Source organism: Callorhinus ursinus, unplaced genomic scaffold (genome assembly GCF_003265705.2).
Source record: "Callorhinus ursinus isolate GAN/ISIS: 27379988/994484 unplaced genomic scaffold, GSC_fseal_2.0 scaffold3, whole genome shotgun sequence".
NCBI classification, from domain to species: domain Eukaryota; kingdom Metazoa; phylum Chordata; class Mammalia; order Carnivora; family Otariidae; genus Callorhinus; species Callorhinus ursinus.
Genome location: NW_027397065.1, coordinates 62,351,062 through 62,376,175, shown reverse-complemented (window position 1 = coordinate 62,376,175; position 25,114 = coordinate 62,351,062). Strand labels below are relative to the sequence as shown.

The 25,114-nt window shown below is 41.4% G+C and overlaps 1 protein-coding gene across 2 annotated transcripts in view; it reads right to left on the bottom strand.

Moving 5' to 3' along the window:
* The window catches only part of FYB1 (FYN binding protein 1), a 155,059-nt gene that overhangs the window by 97,452 nt on the left and 32,493 nt on the right, over nt 1–25,114 (bottom strand). For both annotated transcript variants that reach the window (XM_025867365.2, XM_025867366.1), the window contains one exon: nt 388–1,549. In XM_025867365.2, coding sequence (XP_025723150.1) covers nt 388–1,549 — 1,162 coding nt within the window. Of the gene's footprint in view, nt 1–387; nt 1,550–25,114 lie in introns of those variants that run through there.

Genomic DNA, 25,114 nt, shown 5'->3' with positions numbered 1-25,114 from the left:
CCAGTTTGAGAAACCCCAACTTAGAGGTTTGCTCATCTTTCTAACTCTTTTGTGGTAGTAAGGGTAACACACCTCAGCCTCATTCAACAGAAATGAAACCCGGCTAAGGATGTAAATGAAAGCAAAACCATCTATCAATCAAATGGATATATTTCCCCCCACCCCCAAAGGCAGCCCCTGAGGCATTTTCTCGCAGAACTAAGGATTTTTACCTCTCAGACCTCCCACGCCAAAGGAAAAAAATTGCCAAAGAAAAAGTGGCCACATACACAGGAGGACCAGGGATGGACTCGTTCCTTGGTATAATTTCCCCCCCCCCCCAGAAGTTCAAACAGCCCTCTGCAGTAGAACAGAATGTGTTAACTCGTGAACAAGAAAAGAACTCACTGTTTCCAGAAGCGGCTTTTCGGAATTTCGTCAGGTCAACGTGCGGGGGTCTGCTGGGTTTTGGTGGCGGTGGGCCCAAGGTAAACAAGGGAGGCAGGGGCTTCTGCTTGGGGGTGGCTACATTCTTGTCTCCCTTTTCCTTGTCTTGACTTTGGCTCCAGGGCCCTGTCACTGTCACTTTAGAAGGCATCTTAGGGAACTTGGCAGGAGGAGCCCCAGAGGCTGGCTCTTCCTGATTCATTTTGTTCAGGAAGATGTTCTTAGCAGCCTCTATCTTCCTGTCTTCTCTTTTCTCTTCAGCATTTCTGGAGAGGCCTGGGCTTCCTCTGTTCACAGCAGGTTTCAGAACCACCCCAGAAAAGGGCGAACTGGACATCTCGCCTCCGTGGTCTTTAGTTTCCTGGTCTTCTCTTGCTGGTTTTAAAGGGCCGGTTTTGGCCTTGGTTCCTAAGGGACCTGGGGGTCCTTTCTGTAGAGATGCATTCTTGGTGGGACTCTCGTCTTCATGGGTGTCATCAGGACTCAGGGATGGCTTCTGGCCAAAGACGGGCTTGGGAAAGAGGGGCTTGTGCTCATGGTCCTGCGCGGCCGACACAAACTTGCCTTTAACCCCAGCCAGCTTGGGGAATGCTTGCTTCTGCTCAGCTTCCAGGGCCGGAGGATGAGACCCTGGCTTGGGGCCGGGTGGCTTTAGGTCATGGTCTTGGTTTACACTGTGAGGCGAAGGCTTATTCCCAGGGGGCCGGGGAAACACAGGTTTGGCATCTTCCTTGGGCACGGTGACGGCCTTGGGCCCTAGAGGTTTCGGAAATCCCACTTTCACCTCAGGGTCTCTGGTGGCCGAGTTTGCCGGCGGTCCAAATCTTTGGCCCACTCCCGTCGGCTTTAGAAATGGGGGCTTGGGCTCCTTGTCAGGCTTTTCCTCAGATGTAGGTTTCACCGCCAAAGGTGGCTTTGGGGACCCAAACTTAGGTACGTTGCTAGGTCCCGCAGGAGGGCTGGCACTTCCTTGGTTGTCAAAGAGATTCTTTCTTGCTTGTACTCCTGAAGGTGAGTTTTGCCCAGGGACTTTGAAGGGGCGGTTGCTGACAGAGACCTCTTCTGTGGGGTTGCCTCCTGTGTTAAACTTTGCCATGAGGGACTTCACATCTGCTTTTGTATCCTACAAGCACAGGGAACAAAAACTAGTTGAGAGCCAGAAGTCCTAATTGCACAATTTAAAATACTGCACTCTGAAGGGCTTCCTGGTTTGAGGCCTGCCTCCTCACTGATTGGTTAGGGAACATTGTAACATTTATCTTCCTCTATGGCAAAATAGTCTGTGAGAGTTTCTTGAAGGGGGAGGGCTATTGTTGTGCATATACTGTTTCAGCTTTTTTTTTTCTTTGCTTGTCTTACACTGACTTGCTTATTTCTGTTTAAGTGACACTTTACCTTTTCTTTCCCTCACTGTTTCTCCAACTCTTCTGTTGGATTTACCCTTCCTTCACTTGGCATTTATCTACCTTGTTTTACTTGAAGAAAATATGGAAGTGGCTAATAAGGGACTTCTTCCATATTTTACCGTTAAGCCTCTTAAATAGAAACTATACTTGAAAAAATGAAAGTAAGTTCTTCTGTAAATTCAGGTTGTATGCTTTCTACAGCATGGCCACGTTTAACAGCTCTGTGGTTTGCAAGAGCTCTCCTGTTCCCATCTGCAGTTAAGGTGCGTCTGCTTGCTAAACAGGGGATGTGGCAGAAAAAGTCACTTATTTGAATAAGTAAGTAATAAGTGAGTTTTCCTACTTATTTATAAATCCTGAGTGCTGCTGATTCAACTGGAACCAGATGAGCGTGTAGAATGTGCTCACCTTCCAGACTGGTCCCGTCTTGGGGGCACAGGCTGGGGAAAGTGAAAGGGACTGGCTGGGAAGTCTCATGACCAGCCTTCTTGCTTCTCCAGTCTCATCTCTTTTATAAGGACATGTACTACTCCTTCTTGTAAGTCCTGCCACACAGTCTCTGTCCTCGACTAGAATTAGGATGTTACTCAGTAAAGACAGCAGGCAAATAGTCACCCTTCTCTGTGAAGGTGACTTTCCACTTAATCTGGAAACGTTCTTGGTGTATTTGCTCTTTCTCTCCAAAGCAAGGATTTGAAATTTTCTAGTTCTTCTAGAAATATTTGAAAATCAGAAGCACTAAAAAAAAAAAAAAAAATCACTGAAGATACACATGTGGTCATGACAATTTCCATTTTCGTGCTTTAAAATTCACCTAGAAAATGTTTTCTTTCTTCCCACCACCACCTATCTGGCCACACACCCAAATACATTTCGCCTTTTGAGACCCCAGAACCACAAAACCATAGCATGGGCTCAATATATGGAAACTATTATTATTAGAAATATTAAGTAGCATATTCAAGGGCTCACAGCCAGGAACTGTGAGCACAGGGATGCACAGCCAGGTGTGTCTAGGGCTCCAAAGTCCAGAAAGGGTCTCATTCCTTTTTGTGCCCCCACAACACCTGGACCAGGGCCTGGCATCTTCAGGCTTCTAATGCATATTTGGGGAAATAAAACTTGGCACTGAGCTGAATACTGTGAATAGCAATTTAAAAGAAATGGTGCCCTCAGCTGGATTTTTTCTTTGTACCACACTGCAGTGCCCGTGTATTTGCAGGATGGGAGAAAGGGACTTAAGGCACTAGAAGAAAACCAGATGAGAGCAGCATTTTCCAGCTTGAATTTTGTTCCTTTAACTTACTACCCTATCTGCAAGTTGCTGAAAACATCTTATTTTCTACCTTGTCTTCCTTGAACACTTTTTTTTTTTTTTATCCCCATGATCTCCTCCAATCCTCAAATAATCCCTAAGGGCAATAGGCAGGAAGATGGCAGAATAGGGAGAGTTTGGGTGGGGGGAGAAGACGGGTCCTTCCCTGAACCCTCCCAAGGAGATCACAGCTGCAGAGAACTCCAAAGCTTAACACAAGGTGCGTAAAGAAGTATTAATACAAAAATTTGCTCTCGGGGTGCCTGGGTGATTCAGTCGGCTAAGCATCTTCCTTCGGCTCAGGTCATGATCCCAGGGTCCTGGGATCGAGCCCCGCATCTGGCTCTCTGCTCAGTGGGGAGTCTGCTTCTCCCTCTCCCTTTGCCCCTCCCCTTGCTCATGCTCACACACTCGCTCTCTCCCAAATAAATAAATAAATAAAAATAAATTTGCTCCCCACATGTAAGAAAGTCTGTCTCTGGGGAAGAACTCTTTTATTCTGGACTTATTCTATATTTTGCAATTTATATTCTAGATCTGTAATTTATTCTAGATTTATAACAAGAGGCTACATTGCAGAGTAGTTAATAATGCAGACTAGGGAGTCAGACTGCCTGGGTTTGAGTCTTACTAGCTGTTTAACCTAGGGCAGTGTACAAATTCTCTGGGCCTTAGTTTGCTCACCTCTGTCATAGGGATCAAATGCCGTGTCACGGGGCTGTTAGGATGATGAAGCTAATCTCTGGAAGGCACTCCCAAAAGTGCTCGTAATGTAAGAGGTTTTCCTAATTTTATACAGCAAGGGAAGCCTTAAGAATCATCTGGCCCTCCTCTGTCACTACACTGGAGAGGAAACAGTAACCAAAGGTTTAAAGCAAAAACCTACGGAGTTACAGCAACTTCTTGTCTTGGCTTTCATGGGGGAAAACCCATGAAACACACTAACCCATTCACAAACTCCACATCCTGGTTTTAATTTAGAAAATATGGAAGTGGTCTATTTGGAATTGCAACATAAGTTTCTTAGCTGCCCACCCAGACCCAGGAGGCAAGGTAGCGTCATGGTTAATTAACCCAGGCTCTAGAATTATCCACTTGGGTTCAAATCTTGACTTTGCCATTTACTGGCTACATATCCTAGCAAGTTTCTTAACCTCTCTGAGACTCAGTTTTCTTCATCTGTAAAATGAGAATAATAACAGTACCTATTTTTCCAGAGGATTTTGTTCTTAAATCAGGATTAAATGGGTTAATGCATGTAAAGTTCCTAGGTTAAGAATTACATGTACTATACATCCAAAGATTGTCTGCCAACATCGTTTTTTCTAATTCACTATTCACATAACATCATTTTCTCCAGGTGACCAAATTCTTAAGTTATAATTGTTAATATTACGTTCTAATTTTATTTATTTATTTATGAATTTTTGAGTATAGTTGACATACAACGTTACATTAGTTTTTGGTGAACAACATAGTGATTTGGCAAGTTTATACATTATGCTACATTATGTTCTAATTTTAAATCAATGTGACTGAAACAAACATACTGCTAGATAACATAATGGAGTTACTATGTTTGAGTTTGGTTTACCTACACTTCAAAACTTTTCAACGAATGTTGGAAGACAGGGAAAGAAATAGTAATACATTCTTATGTAGGACACTTTGAAGAAATGTGAGCAGCCTCTGAGCTTACACTAATATGTCTGGCAAATCAATAGCCCAAACTCTACAACTATGTGACCACGTATTCTGACTGCTTAGCTTTAGAAGTTGTTTCATCATTTTCATTGTTACAAGTTTATTGGACCAAATTTTCAACATCCAGATTTGCCCTTAATCTTAACAATAATAGCTAGATTTCTTTCACAATCATAAGGACAGAAAGGAAAAAAAGATTAAAAAATTTTTTTAACATTCTCCCATTTCATTGTAGATTGAATAACCATTCCATTTTCCAGGGTTCTTTTTACTTTTAAAGAAAGTCAAAAAGAGGGGCGCCTGGGTGGCTCCGTCGGTTAAGCGTCTGACTCTTGGTTTTGGCTCAGGTCATGATCTCAGGGTCGTGGGAATTGAGCCCCATACTCAGCGTGGAGCCTGCTCGAGATTCTCTCTCCCTCTCTCTCTCTGTCCTTCCCCCCTCTGCCCCTCCCCTCTCTAGTGCACTTCCTGTCGGTCTCTCTTTCTCAAATAAATAAATAAATCTTAAAAAAACCTTAGAAAGAGTATAGGAGCCATGTATCATTGTATGATAGAGTGAAAATTCAGCCAACTCTAAGCCTTGAAACTCTAAGCCCTATTGCCCCAGTTCTAGGGGTATCATATATCCTGACTTACCAGTATAGGACAAGTTTATACCTATTGTCCCGGAAGAACTATTAATAACATTCACATTTACTCTCAAAATTGACCTGCTTTAAACAATAAATTACAGGGTGCCTGGGTGGCTCAGTCAGTTCAGCGACTGCCTTCGGCTCGGGTCATGATCCTGGAGTCCCGGGATCGAGTCCCGCATCGGGCTTCCTGCTCAGCGGGGAGTCTGCTTCTCCCTCTGACCTTCTTCCCTCTCGTGCTCTCTCTCTCTCATTCTCTCTCTCTCTCAAATAAATAAAATCTTTAAAAAAAAAAACAATAAATTACATGGTGAATTTACCCAGTTCCTCACTAGAGGCAACTACTGTCCTCAGTTTCTTATGTATATTTCTAAGCTGTGCATATACAAATATATATGAACTTACACAAGCATCCTTCCTGTCCCAACTTTTTGCACAAGTGGAAACTTCTGCTTCACAGCCTGCTTTTTTCCAGAACTGATATTCAGTTGCACAACTGGATATATCATCAGCAACCATTCTGATTGCTCGGTACTTCGTGTGATTCCAGTTGTTAAATATTTTCAATATTAACTCTGTTATTTTCTCTTATAATTGATCCATATCAGTGCATATTATTTGCACAACCTTTTTTTAAAAAGATAGGTTTTATTTTATTTTTTATTTTTAGAGCAGTTTTAGTGAGAAGATAGTACAGAGAGTACTAGTGTACTTTGCATCGACTTTCCCCTTAATAACACTTGACATTAGTTTGCAGGACCTTTTTAATTCTTAATAATTTTAAAGATTGGGCTTCTGCTTATTCTGAAGAAGAGGTATTTTACATCTGGAAGACCTCAGAGTTCAGGATACTTTAAGTAGATCAAACATTTCATCTCAAATTATTTGTTTCTTTTCCAAAATCATTTGAAGCAATTCATTATTATTTGTCTGTTGTGTACCTATATAATGTTTAGTCCAAACTCCTCCCATTCATTGCTCTATAATTGCGCAGATGTAATTGTAGAAATGCTCTTGATAGAAATAAATTTCCTTTAGCCTCCATATATTTTTCCTTTCTCAGAATTATGTGCCTTCACTGGCATAAACATCACATTTGCCACAGCCCCTAGGAAGACGGCTGCTAGTAAAAAGGGTTTTGCTACATCCTCTGGGTTTCTAGTTAACAACTCTAGAATCCAGAAAATCTTCCTTTGCTCTTAGCAACTTATATGAAGATAATTGATCAAGTACATACTTAAAGGCTGAGATGACATTTAGGACAGACATCAAGAAACTGTACACGTTAAGAAAATGTTTCTCTTTGCAGCAGTTTGTCTACATATTTTCATATGGAAAATTAAAAACACCCTATGACTGTCATTGATAACAGGGTTTTGCTTGGTTTTGGATTTATTTTTATAGTGCTCATACTTTTTTTTTTTTAAAGATGTTATTTATTTAGTTGAGAGAGAGAGTGAGCACGAGTTGGTGGGGGAGGAGCAGAGGGAGAAGGAGAAGCAGGCTTCCCGCTGAGCAGGGAGCCTGACACGGGGCTCGATCCCAGGACCCTGGGGTCATGACCTGAGCCGAAGGCAGGTGCTTAACGACTGAGCCACCTGGGTGCCCCTACACTGCTCTTACTTTTAAATATATATTGGATATTAGATGAATCCTGTGGTTCTCAATGAGAAGCCCTTTTGGCAACGTCTGGAGAAACCTTTGATTGAAACGACTGACTGAGGCAATGCTCTTGGCATCCGGTGAGTAGAAGCCAGAGATACTGCTGAACAGCCTACAATGCACAGGGCAGCGCCTCAACAAAGTATTATCAGTCCAGATAGTCCTGAAGTCGAGAAGCCCAGAGTTAATCTTATTGCTCCTGGATTATTGGAAACACCTTACCAGAAAGTCCGCCTTTAATTTTTGTAATAGAATATAATCTAAAACCTATCAATAACTGTGTAAGAAAAGCCAAACAAAGCCCCCCAAGACCCTAAATAATACAAAAAAAGAAACTACCATTAGAGATTGTTTTCAAAGTTCCATGTCTTTGAAAGTCTCATCTTTGCAAAGTTTCATTTATAAAGCGCAAAAGGAATAAAACAGCCATGAATCATGGGTAACTAATAACTTTAAAATAACTGAAGCTTCCTTTTACCTCTGTTAAGATGTGTTACTTTTATAATTAAAGCATGAGGAGAGCAAACCACTCTTATGGATGCTGTTATTTTCCCCTATATAGCCCAGGGAAAAGGAGAAGAAAGTGATTTGCACTTGATTGCATGTAATGCTTTTAATCATGAGGGAGACAGCAATTAATAATAGTTTACCCAAATTGGTTTGTTTCTTTCTTTCTTCATGGATGAATTTTACTATATGTGGATTTTCTTTCTTATTATGTTATTGTTTCTTTTTTTTGTTGTTAAGTCATCTTTTCCCTGTGACTTATGGTCTGAATTGATGGTTCTCATAGAATAAAATTAGTTCATACCACTTCCGCCATTCCCCGGAACAGGACTCCAGGTATAATGGCATCAGAGGATAAGAGCAGGTTGCAAGGAGGTGCATATGTAAAGGAAAAACATTCCAGGACGCCAGCCCTAGGCCTGCCCAAGGCCTCAGAGATTGTAGTCAGAGCGAATGGAAGAGGGATGAAGGCAGGTGAGGGTGGGGTGCCGTACGAGAGAGCCCAGCTTCCACCAGGGTGATGGTTCATGTTACTCAAACCTATTCAGCAAAGGACTGATAAGAAGGTATAATAAAAAGACTGAGAAGGTAGAAAGTTCTTTCCGAAGCCAAATAAACTTGCCATCCTTGAGGTAGGAAGCAGGCTGGTGAAAATCTGTAATATACTCAAGCAGTTCATACTTTCACAAGGCAATGGTATCCAACTTCACAGGTTTCTATTGCCTAGATTAAAGAAAATAACAGGCATGTTCCCCACGACCAAGTCCTCCACCCCTTTTGAGTGGGTGGGCGCATGCGCGCGCACACACACAGGAGTAATAAGTTGTCTTTTCTTTTTAAAGAGATTTAATCTCTACTCAGTGAACTTGGAAAAGGGAATTGCTTTAATCTGAAAATAAGCTTTCTTAAAACTGTTTATTGTCAGAAATTACATAATAAAACCTTTCTCCTTGGTATTGGTTGTAAAGATAGAGTCAATAGAAGTTGGCTGAAAATACAGTACTTGTGACAACTTCTTACAAGATAGTAGAAGGCAGGTCGCACTAGAGATAATGAAACTGTGGTACACTTTTTTTCATCCCCATCAACACTGTCTAAATATTTAGGTACTTAATGGGTCATAATTTAAGTACTTACTGTGTGTACTGTTTCCCCAAGGAGATGTAAAAGCAGGAAACTAGTTTTATTTTTCCTCCTCAAAAATAGCACCCCTCTGCCACCACCCATTCAAACAAGCACTCCTTAATGCCTGGCACATTTCTTTCCATAATGTCTATCACACATACTATACTGGCTGATGGGCTGAATTTACTTGAATTTCACATGACTAAGCCCGCAGATGATAGCTGAGGACACGATTTCCTGAGCTTCCTCAAGAGTGTTGAACTCTTGTCACAACTCTATTTTTAAGAGCTCTCTGTCTAATAGAGTCTCTACCTCATTGTGAATGGGCTGTGATGGATTCCAGTTGGCTGAGCCTCTGAAGTTGGAGGGAGCATCAGGCGCCTCTTCAACAGGATGTGGGAACGTGCTTCTCACCACAAATTGAGTTCTTGGGGCAAGATCAGGCTGCTGCAGACTGGGCAAGGGCACAGGGAGGAGGAGCTGGTGGTGGAAGCGGTGGGGCAAGCCCTCACATTTTTCTCGGTGACTTGTAAAGGTAGAGCTGGAATTGCAGACAACCCCAGCAGCCCGCCTTGGGTGGTGAGGGGTAATATAGTCAGAAGAAGACACCTGGCATGACTGGGGTCTCTCTGGGAGTGTTGCTTGGCTTCCCTCAACACAGGTGAACTCGGCCATTGTCCTGCAGGAGGCTGGTCTAAGTACCTTAGCAGAAAACCTCTCTATCATTAATCCCTCTCGTATTACCTCAGGCACCTGTTGTGCTGGATCCTCTCCTTGCTCCTACTGTGTTCTCTCTTTTAGAGTGAATTGAAGTAGAGGAAGCAAGATAGTTCAGTGGCTGGTAAAGCTCAGATGGTGATGGCCCATTTTCCAAATTCGGTGTCACCCTGGACTCTCAAGGTATATTGATCCTTTAGGCTTTTGTGTACCTTCTGTCTTTAAAGACCAGGCTTGAAAATCACCATCTTTCTACAAATGAGAGCCTTCAAACCTCTTTCTGGTTATCCTACTAAATAGCTCCTGCACCAACACAGTCTTGACTTTGTCATGGCTTCTGATGGCTTACGCAAAACGGGTAAGGAACTTCAATAAGACTTCCTATGTGTTTCTGAAATTTGTCCTGCTCTAAGTTTTTGACTCTTTGATGCTAATGACATGGTGACAGGATGCAGAGAATATAGAGTCCGATGCAAATAGTAGAGAACCACAAACAGTCCCAGAGCCATTTATTTTGTTACTCCGTTTTATAAAGTTTTTATAGCAGATTTAACTTACATTTGCTTGCTGTGTAATTCATGTAGCCTGAGTTAACTAAATATACCATATTAGAGAACAGTCTCTCAGGAATTTACATTTTGACCAATGAACTTGTAGAGAATTAAAGTGTTTTCATAGATATCTTACTAGTGGCTTATTTGGATCTTAAGATAATATTTAAGTATTGACAATTATGCAATATAAGTCCTCTCATTTTTCCCGGGCCTCCTACTCTGTCATCTCAAAGAGATCTTAATTTCATCTCCTATTTCTAGTGGTTATTCTATTTTTTTTTTTAAAGTAAGCTCCACATTGGGGCTTGACCTCATGACCCTCAGATGAAAACCTGAGCTGAGATCAAGAGTCAGACACTTAACTGACTGAGCCCCCCAGGTGCCCCTGGTTATTCTATTTTTATATATAAGTAGTATAAACCAGCCAAACCAAACTTACTTTGTTAAAAACATATGAAATCTGAAGTAAAAATTCTTGGTGGCTGAGAAAGATGCTGTTTGACACAGGAAAAAGAAAATAGAAATGCCCTGCTTCCTTTTCTTTCAGCCTCCACGTTCCCCCCCAGCACAGGCACAAAAACACAGGAGCTTGGACAGTGAGTTCCCTCTCTACACTTGACAAGAAGTTAGAAACCGAAAGTATATGGCCAACATGGAGTGCGCTGGGGTAGGGAGATGAGGCCATCTGTGGGGTTTTCTAGAAACTTCCTTCCCAGCATGTGAAAGTTCTCTGAGAAGAGAACTGCTCAGAAGAGGAAGGTGTTGGCAAGCTGATCAAGACAGGTTGCCGCAAGGGATCGAGAGTGTGAATGGAGAAAGTAAAATTAGGCGTAAGAAGTGACGGGTTCTGGAAGATTCCAGAGACCTCACTCTGCAGAATATGGCAATGTGACTCCCTTCCTCGTATTCCCCCCTCCCATTCCTATTCCATCTCTCCTCTTGAACTTTGAAGAAAATGCATTCAGTATTTAGTAATCAGGAGTGAACAGTACGATCACCTCACACCTCTTATCTCACTTCTCTCTTACAAGTCACAATAACAAGACTCTGCCATGAGATGAGCAATTTCTCTCACCTTTGTCACTGTGGGGCTCTTTAGGGCAGGTTGCACCCTTTCTCATTAAAATTGTGATGCTCTCAATTTCAAGCTTTTCATGGTGTAGATCCTGCTTTCAACACCAGCTACCCTCTTCCCCCCACCCCCCGACCCCTCATCTTTCCAAGGTGTTTCATGGCTTTTAGCTGCTCTGGGTTTTCAGTTATCTCTTCCTTCATACATTGCTTCATTTTCTTCTGAGAGTACTGGTGACTCCTTGCTAATGTGCCAGTGGTTCTAGTATGTGACACTTTGCCAATATCTAGTTCAAAATCTGTGCTTAATTAAGATCACTCATCTCAGGGTACAAATGACCTCAATATCCCCCCCAACTGTGTACCCTTGTATAATTAGCAAAAAATGCTGGAGTTTGGCATTCTATATCTGTTACTAATTCTATTATTAGAACTAATAATCTCATTTTTTAAAAAGATTTTATTTATTTGTCAGAGAGAGAGAGAGAGAGAGAGCACAAGCAGGGGGTAGTGGTAGAGGGAGAGGGAGAAGCAGGCTCCCGCTGAGCAAGAAGCCCAATGCAGGGCTCCATCCCCAGGGCCCTGGGATTATGACCTGAGCCAAAGGCAGATGCTTAACCAACTGAGCCACCCAGGTGTCCCCTAATAATCTCATTTTAAAGCAAAATTTCACACACGATATCTTATTTGATCCTCCCAAAGCCTGGTTTATTTCTATTGTCAAAGAAGGATAAACTAAGCTCAAGCACATGGTAGAAAAGAGAACTAAACTGAGGTTTTCTAACTCTAAATCCCATGTCTGCCACAATACACCATAGGAATCATGATTTTCTTTCCTTCTCGTACGGTTACGATTTTGAATTTGAATCCCCAGCTCACACAAGACAAATTTCTTATGCTGATCCAAAAAGTTTTCCACCTAACCCTAATGATTTAATCATGGCAGACGATGTGTTAACACTTGTTCTACCCACAGTTGTGATTGTGGCAGATCTGAGATGAGCAAGGAGACAAAGCAAGACAGGGGACATAGGGCTCTAGGCCAATACATCCATTGACTTTATAACATCACAGGCAATCTGAAAAGGGTGAGAGAAGACAAAGACAAACAATTCTGCTTGCTTTATTTTTGATGTTTGGTCTGTGTGTGGGGGCTGGGGGTGGTACATTTATAGAGAGGACTATATCAGGTCTCTTTTCCCTCCAAACAACTGCCCCCTAGAGTCAGTGAGATGAATCCTCTATCTGGCCATTCAGGGGTCTGGGGCAACATTAAAGTTCATCCACTGTTCCCCTAGGATAGTGTTTATTATTCATCTGGCTGCTGCAGGAAGTTGAAGGGTGTGAACTGATATAGCTAGGGAAGGAGGCTATGATTTGGGAAGGCCCATGGCAAAAATCAGATTTACAGCAAAGAATTCATATAAAATAACTCCTTCTGCCTGGATAAAATAATAATGAAAAAAAATACCATTAACATCTATGGTTCATTCAAAGAACAGAAATAAAAAATTACACACACCAAAATCCCTTATTTTATGATTTTTAAAATAGTGTGGTTTTCCTAAAGAATAAAGATACTACAAAGAGAGTCACCTATTATTTTAAAATAACTATTTCCTTTAATTAAAATTTTAACCACCCATTAGGATGGCTATCATTAAAAACAAAAAACAAACCCACCAGAAAATAACAAATGTTGGTGACAAATGTGGAGAAATCAAGCCTTTGTGCATTGCTGGTGAGAATGTAAAATGGTGCAGCCACTATGGAAAACAATATGATGTTTCCTCAAAAACCAATCCAGCAATTCCACTTCTGGGCATATACCCAAAAGAAGTGAAAGCAGGGACTTGAATAAATATTTGTACACTCACGTTCACAGTAGCATTATTCACAGTAGTCAAAAGGGGGAAGCAACCCACTTGTCAACAGTGGAGGAGTGGATGAGGGAAGAGTGGTATATACACACCATGGAATATTATTGAGTCTTAAAAAGGAAGGAAATTCTGATTAATGCTACAACATGGGTGAGCCTTGAGGTCATTATGCTGAGTGAAGTAAGCTAAGTGTCACAAAAAGACAAATATTGTATGATTCCACTTATCTGAGGTACATAGAGTAGTCAAATTCATAAAGAGTGAAAGTAGGATGTGGTGACCAGGGGCTGAAGGGAGGAGGCCATGGGGAGTTAGTGTTTACTGGGTATAGAATTTTAGTTGGGGGAAAATGAAAACATTCTGGAGATGGTTGGCATTAATGGTCGTCCAACAGTGTGAATATACTTATGGCCACAGAACTGTACATTTAAAAATGGTTAAAATGGCAAATTTTATGTTCTGTATATTTTACCACAAAAAAGTAGTAAAATTAGTTAAGCAGTATCTGAAAAATGAGTAAACAAAAACTCTTTGTAAATGATACAATTGCTTTGATATTGTACCACAGTGAGACATTTTCTTTCTTTTTACCTCAGTTTTAGTGATTGGAAGAGGAAAATGGAAGTGACTCAAAATGGTAGAGAAAATGATCTTTCAACAAGATCAAGCTTATATGTATACATTCTATGGTCCAGATGAAATTGTGTTTGATTGAGAATATTTTTAATGACTTACACATAAATGTGGCAAAAATGTAAAAAGGGACCAATGTCAAATTTCTAATATAAATAAAAACAATAAAAAACTACTTGAGAGGTATAACCACACCTCACTGACCAAAGTCATTTTGATATTCCATGTTCATGAATTGCAAGAATTAATATCATTAAAATGTCCATACTACCCAAAGCAATATACAGATTCAATACAATCTCTATCAAAATTCCAGTGGCATTTTTTCACAGAAATAGAACAAACAATGCTAAAATGTGTATGGAACCACAAAAAAAAAATAGCCAAAGCTATTTTGAGAAAGAAGAACAAAGCTGGAGGAATCACGCTGACTGACGTCAAACTGTATTATAAAGCTATAATAATGAAAACAGTGTGGTATTGGCATAAAAACAGACACAGAACAGAATAGAGAGCCCAGAAATAACCCATGCATATATGGTAAGTTAATTTATGATCGAAGAGTCAAGAATATACAAGGAAAGAATAGTCTCTTCCATAAATGGTGTTGGGAAAATTGGGACAGCCACATGCAAAAGAATGAAACTAGACCGCTATCCTACATCATACATAAAAATTAACTCAAAATGTATTAAAGACTTGAATGTAGCACCTGGAAACATAAAACTCCTAGAAAAAAACACAAGCAGTAAGACCTTGACACAGGTCTTAGCAATGACTTTTTCAGTCTGACACCAAAGCGAAAGTAACAAAAGCAAAAATAAACAAGTGGGACTCATCAAATTAAAACGCTTCTACAAAGGACACCATTAACAAAATAAAAAGGCAATCTACTAAATGGCAGAAAATATTTGCAAGTCATACATCTAATAAGAGGCTAATATCCAAAATATATAAAGAACTCATACAACTCAATAGCAATAAACAAACAAACAAACAAAAAACCAATTTAAAGAATGGGCAGAAGATCTGAGTAGATATTTTTCCAAAGAAGACATATAGATGGCCAATAGACACATGAAAAGATGCTCAACATCACTAATCATCAGGGAAATGCAAATCAAAAGTACAATGAGATATCGCCTCATACCTGTCAGAATGTCTATTATCAAAAAACAAACAAACAAACAAAAACACCCAAACCACAAGAGATAACAAGTGTTGGCATGGATGTAGAGAAAAGGGAACCTTTGTCCATTGTTGGTGGGAATGCAAATTGGTTCAGCCACTGTGGAAAACAGTAGGAAGTTTCCTCAAAAAATTAAAAACAGAACTACTGTGTAATTCAGCAATTCTTTCTGGGTATTTATCTGAAGAAAATGAAAACACTAACTGGAAAAGATTCATGCACCCCGATGATCATTGCAGCATTATTTATAATAGCCAAGATACGGAAGCAACTTAAGTGTTCATCAGTGAATGAATAGATTAAAAAAAACTATAGTATATATAAACAGTGAAATATTATTCAGCCACAAGAAAGAATGAAATTTTGCTCTTTGTGACAGCATAGATGGACCTCAAAGGTATTATGCTAAATCAAGTAAGTTAGTCAGAGAGATAAATGCCATGTGATCTCTCTTATATGTGGAATCTAAAAATAAATAAAGTAAAGAGACCAAGCTCATCGATACAGAGACTAGATTGGTGGTTGTTAGAGGTGAAGGCTGGGGGTTTGGGAGAAATGAGTGAACTGTTTTGGTTTTCTTTAGCTTAAATAAATTGAATTAAAACACACACACACACACACACACACACACACACACACAGACAAGTGAATACACAGGTCTGCCACTGTGCCAGCAAGGCAACCCCCACCACACACAGAATGTGTTTTGATCACTTCTAGAACTCTCGAAACTCATCCTCACTACCCATACAAATAATCAACTGTGAGACAAATGATCCAATGGAAAGGAAAATGAAGCTGAAGGAAAGGAAAATGAAGCTGAAGGGAAGGAAGCTGAAGAAAAAATCCATTGGGATCCTGGATCTCTTCTGCTCTTATCCTTACATTTTCATTGATCAACTCCTACTAAAAGAATTACAGCAATTTAATGTCAAGGTTGAGGTAACTTTTGGGGGGTACCCTGATTCAACATGGGTAAGTGGGATTGGAGTACAGATGATGGCTTCTCGTCTTTCTAAATTTTCTATCTTCTACAAACACTATAGTGGGTTGAATGATAACCCCCTCTCCCCCTCAAAAAAAGATATGTTCATGTCTCAGAAGGGTGAACGTGATCTCATTTGGGAAAAGGGTTTTGCAGATGTAATTAAGGATCATCTGATGAGATCATCCTGGATTATCCAGGTGGCACTAAATCCAGGGATGGGTGTCCTTCTAAAATACAGAAGGGAGAAAGGTCAGAGAGGAGGAGAAGGCCATGTGAAGACAAAGACAGAAATTGGAGTGATGTAGCCATAAGCCAAAGAATGCCTGGGACCACCAGAAGTTGGAAGAGGCAAGGAAATGATATTCCTCCAGGGCCTTTGGAGGGAGCATGGCCTGGTTAACACCTTGATTTCGGAATCCTGGCCTCCAGAACTGTGAGAGAATACATTTCTGTTGTTGTAAGTCACCTCGTTTGTGATAATTTGTTGCAGGAGCCACAGGAAACTAACATGCCCACCTTTACAAAAGTCCAAAACGCCTTTGCGCTGTTTTTCTACGAATGTCTAAGTGTCTGCATGGATGAGGTTCACGATGAAGGGCACCGAGTCTTCTTGCATGATTACCTTTTCTCCCCCACCCTTTATTATCACCCCAGAGCAGGCAATGCTGCTGGGATTGTCCCTGGCTTGGAAAGCCAGAGCGGGGAATGAGTTACATGTAGCAGGTGAGCTGTAGTGGCTTTTAACCTGCTCCCGGAAGCAAGGTCAAGGCACTGTTCTGAATGACATCCACGCATGGACTCAGCAATATTATTAATAAAGCATATATTGAATTTATATACACAATGGGCTTGCCTGTTTCTTGTACAAGTAAGGAGGCCAGTTAGCAAAAGTAGAAAAACACGACAAGCCCTGAACTCTTCAAATCTATGAGAGAAACCAGCCACCAGCTTCTGATGAGGTTAATTTCAGTTTCTAAGACTTCCTATTGGATTTTTATCTCTGCCCAAACATATACATATTTGGTTTATTCCTAGTGGCTGGATACAGAAATGATTCCAACCTCCATCTCTCGGCACTCAGCAAGGATAGACATAAAGGCCTGGGACATATTTGACCCTGGGCTTTGATAAAAAGAAAGATTAAAATGGGTTAAGCAATTGCTTGCACTTAGCCTTCAGACCACTAGGTGTCAGTGTGGCTACTCCATGAGGCTGCCATAACTTTCAAGAGTGAATTTCCCCCCGGAAACCAAAGAAGGGCCCTCTGGTTTGGGGCAGGAGCTGGGAAGCATATGAAGCCCCTGGTAGTTAAATGGATGGAAATGACAAGCAGGCAGCATGAATATGAGCCTTGAAAATAATTCCCCAAGAGAAATGGAATCCTTCCCAGGCTTTTCTTTTTTAAAACAGAAGGCTGACTTCTCCCAGGGGGTCTCTTGAATTCACTGCGACTCCTTTGATATTCGTGATCACTTTTTTTTTTTTTGATCACTTTTAATGGAGGATTTTTAAAGATGTGGTTTTATTGGAAAGAACAAAGTCTTCATCTTGCCGCTCACCTATCATTTATCATTATTTTCTTGGGTATTACAATATTCGAAGTTTGTGCCTTGCCTTGTGTATGCACGTCTGTTTTGTCTACATATAAATCTTTTCTGACAGCCTTGCAACATAGAGAGTCCACAGCCATGACTTTGCCTTGCGTTCATAAACCCATCTATTTCTCTACATGGAATGGTCTCTACCTAATGCCAAAATATTTCAAGTGGCAAATATTAACGATCTATGATTCCGTATTAGTACACAATAAGTTCATATAACTCACACCAGCTCTCTGAGGTAAGTACTACTATTACCCTTATTTTTTAGAGAAGGAAACTGGGGCACAGAGTGGCTCGTGGCTCGCCCAAAGTCCCACAGCTGCTAGGAGGCTGAGTAGGAGGCCCATGCTCTTCTCTGAATTATCTCATTATAACTTTAATTAAAAGGTGGGGGGGAGGGGAGGCCTAATGAATTCTTCAGAAGAGGCAGAAATTCATACGCGAGGGCCAAAGGCTCCAACCGAATTTTGTTTCTAGTTACGGTGATTGTGAAAGGTTTCCTCAGATCATTTGTAGCCCTTTGTCACCGTTTGCCCCCTTTCGCCAGGATTCCTTCTGAGAGGTCAGGGTTGATGGCAGCGTGGCTTCCTGTCCCTGACCTGTGTAGAAATTTCACATGGATCCCCATGCCCAGCCAGATCTTCAGGTTTTGGGGGGGAATTGAAATTTGCTTCTCATCAAAAGGATGAGCACACACTTGTCAGGAGCCAGGATGAAGGAAATCATCTATGCCCAGTAGGACCATGTTTCTGGTTCTGTTGCAAGACCTCACTTAACACCAGCGACACCAGAGGTTGGAACAGGAACATGTGACAGGCCCTATCCCATTACAAAACAGCGAGTGACCAAAGCACTGGTATCTGCTTATCACCCTTCTGGCTGCAGTGAGGCTGCATCTGAGTGTCCGATATCCAGTTCTTCTGCCATTTTCCAGCAGAACTTTCTTGTAGTTATTTCAGCTAGCAGAATCTATGCTGCCAGCATTTGGAGGTGGCACCTTTTCCTGCTGTAAAAAGTTACACATTTATTTGAAAGAAGCCATTACCTGACTCCTGCAGAGTGAGGTGGGAGGGTGGCCTCATTTAGTGAGTCTTCCCGGGGCCAGGGGACTGCCCCCCACCCCCGCATTTTTGGCTGTTGTGTCTGCTCAGCCTGTAGAGTCCAAGAGCTGTGGCACTTTCAGATGCCTGGCAGGGGAAAGTCCAGGGGAATGGTTGAATGAGCCACACCTCCCTCCCCGCACTGGGCTGACTGGGACAAGTTAAGTTCTATTAAGTCCTCAGGATATTGAGTAAGAAGGGGGAGAATAAGGGGAACTAAAAAGTGTCTGTTCAGCCTGGACACTTCTGCTGACATTCCCACCAAGCATATGACATCAATAAGGGCAAAACACAAATGAGGTTCTCCTGCCTGTCACTCTGCCCCTGGCATACAAGGGGAGGACCTAGAAGGCTTTGGTTCTATAATCTGCCTGCACACCTGGGGCTGCTCACCTGCTGTCGATTTGGGAGCTCCACTCCAAGACATGGGCTATTTGGGACTTAATTGCATCTGCCGCTGGGAAAATGAAATGGGTGCTGGACCATACGAGCTGATGGGGGTGCAGGTGGCAGAAAGCCCAGTGGTTTCACGCTTTTTTGCCATTGGTGAAACTTTTCTTCAAACTCTGGAAAAACTGGAGTATTCAAATTATAATCTATGGTGAGAGACAACCATTGGGATTAAGTGGGATTTTAACAAATTGTCGTTAAATTAAACTTCCTTACCTTCCTTGAATCAATCAATCAATCCATCCATCCATCCATCCATTCATCCATCCATCCATCGGTCATAAACAGTAAGCAGTACTGTGTGGGCCAAGCACTGTGCTGAAACTAGAATAGTGAGCAAGACAAGGTTTTCCTTAGTGTTTATAATCTTGTAGGAGTCGTGTTAGACACGGCCACTTTCCTCCTCAGAGAGTCTTTCTTCCCTTCCTCCACAGTAAGAATGTGTAAACCATGGTCCATGTGCCACATCTGGCCTATGGCTTGTCTCGAACAGCCTTTAAGCTAAGAATGGTTTTTACGTTTTTAAAGAGTTGCTAAAGAAACCCCACAAACAGAAACAAGAAACAAGAACAACAACACATGACAAAGACCGTATGTAGCAGAAAATATTTACTGTCTGGTCCTTTGCAGAAAAAGTCTGCCAATGCCTATTTTATAATAAGAGAAATCTTGTGTTTTAGCCAGGCATTAGACTACACAGAAGAGAACATTTTCTAGCCCCTCTGGCCACTAGATGTGGTCATATGGTGAAGATTTGGCCAATGGGATCAAAGTAGAAGAGATTTATGTAGCTCCTGGGAAGTGCCCTGGACCTGGGTCCTAGCCTGCTTTCCCCTCTGTGCTGGCTGAGATGCTGGGTGGGCCTGAGCCACTGGGGTTCACTGATGACTAGGGCAACACTTATGGATGGCAGAGCCGGAAGACAGAAAGAGCCTGAGTCCTGGCACCAGGGAGCAATTCTACTGTCTTGGATTTTGCGGGATGGTTATGAGGGAGGGAAAGGAAGAAAGAGAAGAAATATTAACTTTTTAAAGCCAGTCTTCTCTTTGTTTTTTCTCTCTCCCACCAACCTCCCTCTGATGCCAAAGGAAACAAAATCTCCCCAAACTCAGAACATGCCTTCATGAAATGCATCTCCTCTCTTCTTATTTACCTGGTTAACTCCTGCTCCAGCCCCAAAGCACAGTGTAGATGTCATCTCCTTCTGAACTCAGTCTTCGAGATGGGGCAAGATGTCTTTGCTCTGGCTTCCGAGGTACCTTTTAGTTGCTGGAGACAAGTCTGTTTCTCCCACTAGAGCTTGAGCTCTTTAAGGGTGGGGACTATGGGTTATCTATCTTGGCTCCATAGTTCCTAATACAGTGCCTGGCACACAGAAGGCACTTTATAAACATTGTTGAGTGAATTAATTTATTACAGGCCAAGGGCAGCTTCCTGGTTTGTGGGATAGTTACTTTTTTTACACATTTTTTTTTTCCCGGGAAAGGTAAATCCAGCAATTTACACCTCTGGGGGATAGAAATAAATTTTGCTATGCAAAATGGGGGACAAGAAATGTACACATTTACAAAGATTATATTTAAAAATTTGAGTGTTTAAATTGAGTGGTAGCTATGCTTCTTGATAGTACCTGAAAAGTTTGCAAATTTAACAAAAATAAGTAAAAAGCTATGAGATGAGTTGGTAACATAAGGAAATATTTCTGAAATAAATGAAAATGTAGATACCGAAATCTATCTTATATTGAGCTGATCTTATTATTATATAATAACACTCAATTTTTCTATTTTTATGATTCTTCACAAAGGAAGAGATATACAATAATTTATTATGTGATAACATGATAATGATGATAAAAATCCCATTTGGTTCTCCCTGCCCCATCTATGTTATGTGGCTTATAATCAATAAATGCAAAAGTAAAAGCACTGTTTCTGGCATAAGCCTATTTTACTGTATGCTCTGGAATACGTGTAACCATTCTTGTGAAGCAACAGATTAATGTAGGACTTGAAAGTCACTGTATAGCAGTAGTATTTTTCCTCCTTCATTTAGAGGAAAGAATACCAACTATGAGAGGCATATTTGTCTTCACATATAATCCCTCTTGAGGTGGTGTTAACAGAAGGTGGAGTTGGAAAGAATGACTTGCATTGTATTTTTTAAGGAAATCAATAATGTAATATTGGATTATTATTTGGGCATCTACTTTTCATTATTTTCATTATTTTTGTAGCTCCTCACTAAATCTTTTCATAAATTACGAGGAAACCTGAGTAATTACATAAAATAAAGTCATTCAAAGGTTTTTTAGCTCAAATGCTAGCTCTTACATTACATCTGCTGCAGAATTATAGCTAACCTCAATGCTTCTGGATATTTTATGAAACGTTGAGGACTCTCCCTTCCCCCAGCAAGAGCAATTCTAAGAAAATGCTGAAGGTCTCGATGAATAGCTCATTCTTTGTGGCCTTGAATACCGGACTTTTTCTTCCCCATTATGTGCAGCTCTATTGTGCAATGCAAGGGAATAAAATACCATAGGGTGAAAAGTAGTGAGCTGGGGGGTTATGCAGTGAGGATGGAGGAAGTCAGCTTACTCAGCTCATTGCTACCTGCGTCCATATCTATTTAGAATATCAGAATTTCTGTCTTTACAGTCCAGGCAAATTCTTCTATTATCCCTATCTCACCCCATCCTCACCTCTATCCCAGGTTGAGAAACCTTACCCTATTTCTCTCTGGCTGGTATCATTACTACCTGCAGCATGGGCCTGTTTATACTTACGGCTGTCAATATGCTCGCTTTTCTGTTCTCGAAGTAAAATGTTGCACTATTGTTCTTGTACTTTAGCAATTATAATATTTATCTCCTCTTAATTTAAAAAAAAAATGACAGTTAATATTCTAGTTCTGCAGGTAGAGACATGAAGCCAAAGGCCGGTCGAGCCACCCTTCAAGGACAGGTGATCTGGTTCTGGTGGCTACGCCAGGGGGCCCTGTGCCATTCAAAGTCTCCAGGGACTTGTTCAGAAAACAAATCATGAATGTGTTTGTGAGGGAAAATGATTTGGCCTCAAGTTGGGTTTTAGCACCAACCTGCTGGCTTCCCTTTACATGAGGATCTGGAGGTAGTGTGAAGACAGATTAGGCAGCCTTCCCCCTTCTGCTTGCTCAGCAAGCGAGCGCATTTGGCAGGAGAGCCCAAGGTTTGCCCCTGCTCCCGACTCCCGAGCAGCAGATAAAGCCCAAATGAATCCACACCCTCCCGAAACTCGCCATTGCCCTGCTGACAAATGTCCAGTTGTCGGGAGTTTCATCGTTAAGCCAATCACAGCCTGGTCACAGGTTATCCGAACTGTGTGTTCCTAGCGTGAGTTCACTCTCTGCTGTCAAAACTCGCCAATGCCCAGGCACGCTGGTAACTAGCATGAGAATGGACCAGGTAAAGAGAAGCCAAGAAACAGGTTCTGCCTGTTTTCTTTCACTTTAAACAGCTACTTCCCCTTTCCTCCCCTCATAATTCCTACCCACAAATCAGAGAAACATTACAACCTCCAAGGGGCAGGACAGGCTCCAGGTTCACGTGTTAAAAAAAAAAAAAAGGTGGTTTTTCTCCACTTTCCTCCACCCTATCTCCTCCTGACCCCACCCTCCTTCCTCCAACCTGCTCTTGCCTTTTGCTTCTCGGGAAAGCAGAAAACTAGCGGAGGGACATGAAAGGTTTCTCCAACTCTCAGCTTCTTACATTCTACAAACACACTCAAAGTAAGAAAAGATACAAGGACTTGAAGAACTTCCAGGGGTTCTGCTATGGGGGGTTTTGTTAACCGGCACGTCCTTTTGAGGAGGCCAGCAATTTTTGAGAAGTGGGCAGGCCAGAACCATGCTCGTTTCTCCCCTTCTCCTTCTGGAGGCTCTCGTTTCTTGAGCTGTGGTCATGCAGAAGAGCGGTCACTCAAGATTCTTGACTGTGTATAGCTAGCAGTAAAATATAAAATATATAAATGCACCCTTAATATGGGGATATCTTTTAGTGAACCTTATCTATCTATTTACCTATCCAACCACACACACACACGTATATTACATTGCAAATATTCTTTATCTATTATAAAATGTAAACAAAAATAGAAAAGGTGAGATTTTAAAAATATAATCTTTCTAACAATTTCCCTTCATGTCCAACAAACTGTCTTGAGCCTCCTTCTGTTGTATTCACTCCACTTTGGAGACCGCTATTGAAAAGAATGGAGAGAGAAAACCAACGCACTGGAAGGTAGGCAAAGGGCATTAGGGATGTCAACAAAACCATGGTGTTCCCTACTGGCTGGTCCCACCCATTCAAGTGGGTTTAAAGTTCCTACTTTCACATCAAGCGCCCCCAAGCCTTCTGTCTGGTCTAAAGCCTGTCTCCCCACACCAGTCTGCCCCAGCTGCATCATCTCTACTGGATCCACCCGCATGTTCAGTTCCGAGGTATTCACTGTTGCTCTCCTGCCCAGGTAACCACCTACGGGACATCTTCATCTGAATGTCCAACAGGCATTGCAGACACTCATTCACACGAGACTGAATGGTGAGCTGAGAATCAGCTTTAGACTCGCTTCTCTGACTCCTGTGTTCACATCTGCTAAGACCTGTCCTGTTCCTTCTGTGACTCACGGGCATTTTGAACCCCACTTACCCATCCTCCCCAGAGTGCTGCCTTTATCACTTCCTGCCTCTTTAACTGCAATGGCTTCTTATTAAATTGTTCTGCCTCTAATCCTTTCTTCCCAGGGCTGTCAAGCATGATCTTCCTATGATCAACTGGATCATGTCTCCCGTAAGTCCTCCAAGTGGCTCTCCAGCGCTTCAGGAAACAAAAACCAAAACGCCTTCACATGGCACCAAGGCTTTCCTCCATCAGTCCTGGCCACATCACATCCCCAGCTGCACGAGGCATAGTTTCTGCTACTCTCATTCCATACCTTCTTCCCCTCCTTCTTCTTCACCTGGGGTAACCCAATCTTCTTTAAACTCCACTCAGAGATTACCTCCCCACCAAAGCCTTCTCTGACCCTCCCTTTGAGCTGTTCAGAGTGCCCACTGCATAATGCATAATATCTGGGTTCACTCGAACTTGCCAGGGGTAGGGCCCAATTCGTAATTTATCTGAGTCTTTAGAATAGGAGTCTCAAAGTTTAGCGTTCAGAAGAATAAGTGGAGGTGTTTTTAAAAGTGTGATTCCAGATGGAGGAGGTTTAGGGTAGAACCCAGCAATCGTGCTTTGTAGCCGCTTCCTCTCTCAAGTGATTCTCATCTAATTCATCCTTGGAGTTTTGGCAATGTCAGTGCTAAGGCCTATCAATAAATAGCAATGAAAGAAGGAATTCTCTTTCTCTCTCATCTTTCCATGCCTACTAAGCAAATGCACGAATGCGAGCTGAGGCAAAGATTATATTGATTAATGATAATGCTTTTGGAAGTGGGACTTTGGATGGACCACATCTGGGTGCAGAGATACACCTCACACCACGAATCTGGCCTGTGAACCTGCTTTTGTTGCCTATGTGTATGAGGATGTGTACACACACACATACACGAATTCATATAAATCATATTTATTAGCAACAATTAAAAATAGTTTTGAAAAACATAAAAAGGTAGGGGAACTCTTCCAGATTAAAAGATGCCAAAGGGACATAACAAAATGCAATAGGTACAGCTTGATTGGATCCTGGTTTGAACCAAAAACAAATTATAGAATAATTTTGGAACAATTGGAGAAATTTTAATATGGGCAATTAAATGATAAAGAAATTTTTGCTCTTCTTAGGTGTGATAATGGTATTATGTTTAAAATGGAGACTGCCCTTGTTCTTAGAAGAGATATGCTTACATTTTTAGGGATGATTGTCATAATTTGCACAACTTACTTTCAAATGGTTCAGAAAATCATTTATACATATACATATAATGTGGCCGGGTGTTAACAATTTGGTGAATTTAACTGGAATTGAATATAGTTGTCTGCAGTACTATCAAGCTGAGCTTTTCTGTAGATTTAAAACTTTAAATATAAAAAAATGAGGAACTGTAAAAACTAGCGCGATTTCACGTAAGCATTCAGATTTGTGGCTTTCTTTTGAAAAGTCTGATTTCTTAGTAC